At 43.8% G+C, this 8864-nt stretch overlaps 1 protein-coding gene across 1 annotated transcript; it reads right to left on the bottom strand.

Moving 5' to 3' along the window:
• Nucleotides 1-212: 212 nt before the first annotated feature.
• Nucleotides 213-8231, bottom strand: LOC116784015 (zinc transporter 10-like). The gene is made up of 4 exons (XM_032682185.1): nucleotides 7682-8231; nucleotides 7174-7257; nucleotides 3426-3662; nucleotides 213-2673 (listed from the first exon to the last, which is right to left on the bottom strand). Exons 1-4 carry the CDS (start codon nucleotides 8190-8192, stop codon nucleotides 2207-2209), a joined length of 1299 nt encoding a protein of 432 aa, XP_032538076.1. The 5' UTR covers nucleotides 8193-8231; the 3' UTR covers nucleotides 213-2206.
• Between the last annotated feature and the right edge of the window lie 633 nt (nucleotides 8232-8864).

Genomic DNA, 8864 nt, shown 5'->3' with positions numbered 1-8864 from the left:
TTTAAAATTACATGATTTAAGACACAAATGCATAATTATGAAAGGGTGCTTGTTTTAGAGGATATCTGGAAGCAACTTCTCCTTAGGCTTTGTTGTTATTTTAGGAGCTTTCCATTCTGGTTCTCAAAAACCCTATATTTGTTATTTACATCTAAACCTCATCATTTAAACACCAGCACAGATGAAAATAAGGAAAGAAAAAAGAACAGAAGAAAGGGTTGTCTTACTTTATGCCACACACTTTTAAAAGACAGAGCAATTCTTACACTGTTTCCTGATTTACATTAATTCGTGCAATAACTGCCAAGTAGGATCCTGCTGCTGCCAATGGAAGCAAACAGGCCAGAGGATCAAGCTTTTAATTATATTAACAAATGTTAATTTATATAATAAAAATCTATAATAAAAGGCTATGAAACATATTAATTCACCCAAGAATCTGTTCAAAAGGGACGGGTAACTACAAATCTAGAAATGTGCTGTTTAGACTGCAATCACTGCTTCAGTAAATACTATTTTCCAAGCAGCAAAATATCCTGCTGTGTGTTTTAATATTCACTGAATTAATGCAATCATCTTTATTAAAGTGGAGTTGGCTGCTTTTAAACCAGCCTTACAGGGAGGTCCCGGTATTGTCCCAGCCCAGGTATGAAATCAATTTACTCTTTCTGTTAAGGTGTCACTGAGGTAAAGACAGCACTGTTTTATAAAGGTGTCCCCATGAATAAATGGATAAAATAGCCTGTCCAGGCCACATGGACCATTGAAAGGCTGCTTTTGAAGCAAAGTGTATTCGAAAGCTTCTAGATCCAACCTGAATGGCCAGGGAGGCTGAGCACTACACTCAGTGTGGATTAGGTAGTGGATCTCCTCTCCCAGAAACATGGAAAGCACACCTGACCTAAACCCAACGCTGGTGACAGAGCATGTCACTTTGTTTTCCTTAGAGGACCCCCACATGCCTTCAGAAAAGAACAAGCAGCAAAAAGATAATGAACTGCTTCACTAAATTCACTTTGAGATACACCTTGGGGCAGGGGGAGGAAGGACAGGGCAGAGGGGAGGGCTCAGACCTTTAAAGGCAGACAACAAGAAATAATTAAGACTAAACTAGAAAAAATTCCCTGGTTTAATTTTTTTTTAAAGCTCCCTCTAAGTGATAATACTGCATACAAGACTTAAAGGTACTTCCTTAATTAATACAATTATGTCTTAATTAATAAATTATGTCTTAATAATAGAATTGCAGAATTTTAACTGTTTATAATAAACACATTAGCTTATTTATTCAGCATGAATAATGACAGACACTCAGTGTTAAAGATAATGCAATCATCCCACACAATGATAAAATAAGACCATGGCTCTTAGAACTTCTGTTGTCAGAAGGAAAAAATATTTAAAAAGACTGAGTTGTACAATCATAATGGTGAACAAGATAAAAGTTAATTGGATGACTGCCTATATTTCCATTTGCTAGAATCAGTGCAGACAACATCAGTAGGTATTTATTTGCTTTCATGACAAGCAGTCTATTCCTAAGCACACTCATCCGTAATTAGGCTGGGACTCCAGTATTACTATTAGAGAAGCAAGACCAGCTTCTGCTCTGTCCCTAAATACAGGAGTCAATCAAGAAAACAATGCAAGTCAAAATTCCTGAGTGCTTTCCCTTAGACACTCTTAATTTCATTCACAAACTCCCCTGGCCAGGAGCACAAGTGTTACTGTAAAACATGAAAAAATGGGATTTAAGGACCAGCAAAGCATCTTTACTGAAGTCCTTCATAAATATACAGTACTTCAGCCCAATACAATCATTAACTGGCCACAGGGCTTTCAAGAAACAGCTCACTTCAGCAGGAAAGGCCAGAGTTTCATTCCCAGTGCCACTGGCCATGAACTGCAAACATCAGTGCAGGCAGCGAGCAATACACCCCATCCACTCTAAGAACAGGAATTCACCCTTACTTTGATGGCGAACTGGGTAAGGCTGTATCAGAAAAATCTTAGATGAATGCAACAGCCTTGGTGGAAATCTTAATCCTTATTTCAGATACAAGGGGCTTTTAGGTGCATTTTGGTTTACAGCTAAAGCACAGAAATCTTTTTGCCACACCAACTTCAGCTACAACCACCAATGACCCCATTCACAGGCAGGATACGTTTGTTCTGTGAAAACATGATGCAGACTAGAGGGAGCTGCCTAAAACCGTGTACTGCTCGCCTGTGATTTGTCATCAGAAATGTCACAATTTTTCAGGCTGTCCTCCGCTGCTGGGCCTTCGATTGGGATTTCAATGTCACTTTTACTTGAACCATTGTCTTTGTGCCCTGCAGAAATGTAACTGTTGTTTTTCTCTGCGTAGCCATTAGTTTTAGGCCGGGGGAGTTCCCTCTGACTGCAGCACAGCTGAGGGTCACAAGCTTTTGAGATGCAAGGCGAGCTGCACAGTAGCTGGGAGGTCTTGTGGTCAACATACTCTGGCTGGATGGTCACAGAATGGACCCCTGCTTCATGGAAAATCTCCCGTATTTTGTAAGCAGCGTCTTGGTAATCAGCAGGGGTTTGGCACTTGACGTGAAGAGTGGCAATATTCTTCCCACTTGCAAGCTCCCAGACATGTACCTCATGAAGGCTGCTAACCCCTGGTACACGAGCTAGTCTGTCAGCTGGAAGACATAAGAAAAAGGTATTAGAGGCTTTGGTGTACTGGCTAATTATCCACTGTCCCATTTGGCACCCCATCCAAAAGCAGCAGTATCCAAACTATCATTTTAGAAGAGATATACTTGATAAAACATGTTTACTCCCAGCTGCCTTCAGTTCAGCCTCCAGATGACTGCATGAGCAGGCCACCTTTCCTTTTGGGTTCACCCTTTCCTCAGGCAATTTACCATTTACCAACTGTTCGTACAAGAAATGTTAGAGCACCAAGTCCTCCATCAAGACCCCACATCTTCTGCTTTCTTTAAGCCTTGAGCATGATGGAATTCCAGAAATATCTAGTGCTACCCCACAATTGACCAGTGTGAACAGCACCTAAGAGTTACAAAATAAACCAACCTTAATGGAAATTTCTAAGCTGTTTTGGAAGCCTTTAGGAAGAAGCCACTACAGGGTTGGGAAATATTGTAACTCAATGTCGTTTCTTTCACAGACAACCCATACAAAGCATTAACAGCTCAAGACCTGGTATTTTTGATGTATTGTTGGAGTACCACATTCTCAAAATGCATGCTTTAACTAATCCAGAGAGATTTGAGTCATGTTGCTAGGACACAGGCATGTGACTATTTCTCACAGTTCTTGAGCATTTGGAGCTATTATGAGTAAATAATCCAAACCTGTCATTCCACAAATAACATATGCATTGAAATATATCATTAAAATTAACAGCATTTCAACAACAAATTCGACTTACTCAGTACTTGTATATTAACACCTTTGGGGACCATCTGCAACAAAATAGTTGAGGTCTCCTTGATAAGTGGGAATGCAGAAGACAAGATGATGATCACCATAATTATTGTCAAGCTTGGATCAATGTAGCACTGCCAATTACACGCAGCATCCCCCAGAGGACGTACATAGAAGATAGTAGCAGTAACTACCACGACCACAGATCCAAGTGCATCTCCCATAACATGCAAAAGAACACCTGAAACAAATGGCACAATTTCCATTAGTGGGGTGGTTTTGGTTTCTTTGCTTTGTTTTGGGCTTTTTAGGGGGTAGGGGGGAAACACTCCTGCATTTTTCAAGTATGTTCTAGTTGACATGAAGAATGCAAAATTCCAGGCATTAATATCATAACCAAAGTTTTCAGTAACCACTTTCAGGAAAAAACAGCAAGGGAAACACTAAATCTGAAGCATAGCTATTTAAGTAGGATGCCTTATTAAACACGTAGGGTATGCCAGCAACTTCTGTCCAACTGCAATGCCATGGTAACGTAAAATGTGTTTGCTTCAATGCCTGCAAATTATTAAGAGATCCTGGCACATTAAATCTCAATTAAAAATTGATGACTAAATCTATCAGTTCTACCCTGGAAGCTGAGAGAGCCACAGATAACCCCCAGTAACAGTTATTCTCCCCCATCAGTTTCTATGACACTCCTGAAATCTGAAAAAAACTACCTAAGCGAAATCTAAGTCCAGCCTTGTGGCTCCAAATACCCTCAAACTCCAGTTTTCAGAACAAGTCTGATTTCCAGTCACATTAAACCTTGTACGCCAACACTACTAGTCCTCAGACTCACTAAAAATCAGAATCTGGTTTGAGAGTCAGTCACATGGTTTAGTATGTGCCTGGACTACTCTAAATTGAGAGGAATGCTAGGTGCCTCTTTTTACATCCTTAAATACTGTTTTGCACAAAAGGTAAAGACACAAAACAGGCTCTTATAGTAACACAAGTTTTGCTGCCCTTTAAACTACAATGACCAAAGAAGTTTTCTTGCTATGAAGCTACAAAAATCCAAGAAGTCTCTTTGTCTTTTTATTACTTTACATAAACTTCCCTCTTCCCATCACTGCTCAAACCACTCCACTTTTGTCAGTCTTTACTATTGAGACTCAGATTTCATTCCAACCCATGCCTAGTTCAGGGCATCTCTCTCTATAGTTAATTTCTTTGTCAATACTTTTTATTTGAGACCTACGAGAGAATAAAATGAGCCTTTTAACATCCCTATGACACGTACTTCAAAGTGTTTCACTGCCATTTAATCCCTTCTTTGGGCTAGAGAAGCTGTAAAAAGCTCCCCCCAAAACTCATAAACAACACAGCAAAGAGTTTGGACTCTTCAGTGATGCTGGATACTGGACTAGCCCTAGAACTGTGCCTGTGCTGCTGTTTCTTGGCAGTTCTGGACACACACCTTGATTTGCATGAGGCAACAACTTCTGGAGTTCCTCCAAATCACTTAGGTCAGATAAGAAAGCACAAACTTCTAGTGAGTCCGGCTCTTTCTGCTAGAGTCAGGCATGTTCTGCCCCATTTGGCAGACTTCCACAGGGTTTTACTCCTCCTAACAGTGTTGCAGTGTTTTCTTTTCATTTACAAATAATCTCGATTCACCATGGGCTATCAACTATTGCACTAGCAAGACGGACAGGCAGGATGCAATTGCCAAGGCAACTAATCAAAGAGAACAGCTCATAAAGAACAGGAAAATGTTTCAAAAAGTCTCCTTTTGAGTTAAGAAAAAAGTAAGTATGTCAGAATTTTGAGGAATTATTAGCTGAGAATACAGAATTTGGAAAATGCTTATGTTACACTAATAATGTCAATAATATGTCCATCCTGGTAATACATCAATAATGAGGGCCTAGGCAGAAATGAACCCATTTTCCTATCAAACCCCAAAAGCTATGATTATAAGCTAGAAATGAAGATTAATTTTTACTAAATGAAGTATTAGTCGTGGTATGTTAAGCATGGTAAGATCACAGTTTCCAACAGCTTGTGTTGGAAAGTCTGAATTACCCTGTGTATGCTCAAGAAGTAAAAGGAATAATTTCACACTGCAATAATTAATCCTGTCAGGCAGAATTTGTGGATTCCTGTTCCTACCACTTTTAAAATCAAGGAAGCCATTCCTCTAACAATCTATTTTGTCCAGCCATATCTTTCAGGGAGGCTCCAATTCTACAACATAAGAATTTTTTGCCAAGTGATTATAAAGTAAGTATAGCTATGTAACTAATTTCAAAAGAAAAACATCAATTTTGAATCAGAATTTTAAAGATACATATCTGTAGCATTGGCTACAGAAGTAATGAATATTTGTAAGGACAATAAAGACTGATTTTGCAAGAATTACATACTAAAGTATCGCTTACAAAAATTTCTCTTTTTAAAAACGAAAGATGACAGGTACTTTAAAACAACTGACACAAAGCTCCTTATCCTTCAGACATATTTGAAAGTTTCCAGCATCATTATACCCAGGCACTGTGGTTCAGGCAAGCAAGGCCTTCTCTAAAGCAATTTCTTATCCTTCTCTCCTCCATCCCCAGAATAAATTTGCTTATTCTGCTGCAATAATCTTACCATTATATTGCCATAATATCCAGTGACACCAATTTCTAGACATCCAGGCAAGTGTTGTGGCTCTAGCACATGGTTTGAATTCCCAAAGCATCTTGCCTTACAGATGCATTCTGTAGCTCTGAAAACACTTTTGAAAGACAGGTAGACAGACAGACAGACAGACAGACAGACACACACACACACACACACTAAAAAAACCCCAGCAAACCCAGGTGCCTGACTGCCACATCAATCTCTTAAGCAGAATTCACACAATGCAAATTTACACAACCTTGGAGGAATATCAGATGTTGATACACGACCATAAGAAGCCTGAACTACTATCCTGTCAGGTTTCTGACAGCCCTTTCCCTGGGGACAAACTCAGTGTTTCATATATTCAAAGACATCTGCATTTGGCTCTGCTCAGAGTACCTATATAGACGTGCATACATGGAAACACCTACACAGACAGGGAGTGACACATGGGTAATTTATTCCTAGAAGTAGCTATAGTATTTCACTCCACAGATTCCCAGAGACCTGCCAAATTACAACGTAAGAGGGCTGATCCTGTCCCAGACTTTTCCAGGAATGGGTTCACAGTTCAAGGACCTGGAAAAACACGGTGCTGCAGCACCAGTTTCAGAACTTTTTTCCTTGTGCTGACAGCAAAACATTATCAACCGTGGGATTTAAAAGAAATCCTGTTTTCTGCTGAAAAGCATTTTAAAGTTGAAAACTGCTCACCTATTACAGCTGTCACACTCAAAGATGCTCCTCATAGCTACCTGTGTTACCTTCCTGTAAAGCCTCTACTGACTTGAGCTTAGTGTAATAGGGTTTGCATCCTTTCCAAAATGTTTGGCTGCACTCTTCTAAAGAATAAAAATCAAAGTGTGAGCACACTCAGAGACAAATCAGCATGACACTATTTTGTTACTACCTCTACTATCTCATACAACCAAAACCTTTCTGCTGAAGATAACTAGGTACAATTACATAGAAGAGTCCTGGGCTTTCGCTCCCTTTCTTACTGATAATTTGGGAAGGGGGGGGGGGAGGAATCTGAAATGCAAATCATAAAGTGTTTTAAGTTAATATAACATTAGCAGTATATTCCCATGCCATACCTCTGATGTTTAAGGCTTCAGACTTTTTCTCTTTTTTCTTCTCAGACCCCTCTTCAGGGCTTTTTTGGTCATTTGGTGAATCACCTGCATTCAAAGAAGAAACGCTGTGTTGTGTATAAGTTCTACAAACAGAAAAAACATCAACCTTCTCAAAACCAACTTCTTTCAAAGATGACAAGAAGAAAACAACCAAGCCAAAACATTTCCTATGCAGCCCTCTGAGCAACGCCTCCTTCCCCCATCCCGCGGAGACGCCCAGCAGGCCAGTGTAAAGTACAAGGTGAAAGAGGCGGCGGGTGTCTGAATGAGCTTAGTGAATGAAACCCCACAGGGTCCACAGGTGGCTCTGGGGCTCTGAAAGGGCCCAGAGGATGGGTCCAACAGCTCGGCGAGTCCCGAGGGCAAACGAGATGGAGGGATGGAATAGGGAGGAATGCAGAAGCGGGGGGTGAGGGATGCGGAGAGGTGAGGGACACGAGAGGAAGGCGAAGATGCAGCCGAAAGGCACCTGCTTCAGCCGCCTCCCCTTCGGGCGTGCCCCCGGGCACATCCCGGAGCGCGGCGGGGGCGGACTGCGGGTCGGGCGGGCGGCGGCGGCAGCAGGCGCCCCAGTCCTGAAAGACGAGGAGCCCCACGACGTTGACGGCGAGGCCGAGGGTGCCGACGATAAGCACCAGCTGGGCGTCGTCGATGGGCTCGGGCCGGGCGAGGCGCAGGACGGAGTCCACGAGGATGGTGAAGCAGAGGGCGGTGAGGAAGACGGCGTTGCTGAGGGCTCCCACCGCCTCGGCGCGGCTGTAGCCGTAGGTGGCGCGGGGCCCGCGGCGGCTGCGACGGGCGATGCGCCCCGTGGAGAGCCCCACGCAGAGGGAAATGAGGTCCGAGAGCATGTTGAAGGAGTCGGACACCAGCGCGATGGAGTTGCCCAGGTAGCCGGACACCAGCTCGGCCACGAAGAAGCCGACAGTGAGCACCAGCATGAAGATGAGGCGGCACGTCTTCCCCGAGTACCGCCCCATGGCGGTGGTGCGCTGCCCGCGGGTCCCGCTCCGCGCTACCGCCAGGACATCGCCGCCGCCGCCGGCCCGCAATAAGTGCGGGCGGCCCGGGCCGCGCCGCCGCCACACGGGCCCGCCCGCGGCCCGGCCCCGCCACACGGCCCCGCCCCGGCCCCGCCCCGGCCCCGCCGGGCCTCGGGAGCTGCCGCGGGGGGCACGAAATCAGCCAAACACGGAATAAATAGGAAAAAGAGATGAGGTGCGGAGCTGGCGCGGTGACTGGCGACGGGCCCTGTCGTGTGGTCAGAGTCACTCAGTGCTGCCCTGCCTGCGCTCCCACCATCCAGAGACGGTGAAGTCCCAGTGACGGATCCAATATTACGCTCCTTTGGTGCTTTATTGGTGCCAAATCAAAGGACAGAGTGCCATCTACTGAGCCAGCTCATTTCCGGCCACCAGCCTTTAAAAGGGTGTGTCAAAAACCCAAGTCGAGTCCTGGGTTGCATCAAAAGGAGCGTGGCCAGAAGATTGAAGGAGGTGATTCTCTCCTGCTCTTTTGAGACCCCACCTGCAGTACTGTGTACAGTTCTGGTGCCCCCAACATAAGAAGGACATGGAACTGTTGGAGCAAGTCCTCAGGAGGGCCATGAAGTTGATTAGGGGACTGGAGCACCTCCCCTACAAAGACAAGCT

This window comes from Chiroxiphia lanceolata, chromosome 3, assembly GCF_009829145.1.
Source record: "Chiroxiphia lanceolata isolate bChiLan1 chromosome 3, bChiLan1.pri, whole genome shotgun sequence".
Classification (NCBI taxonomy): Eukaryota; Metazoa; Chordata; class Aves; order Passeriformes; family Pipridae; genus Chiroxiphia; species Chiroxiphia lanceolata.
This window is presented reverse-complemented; position numbering and strand designations above follow the sequence as displayed.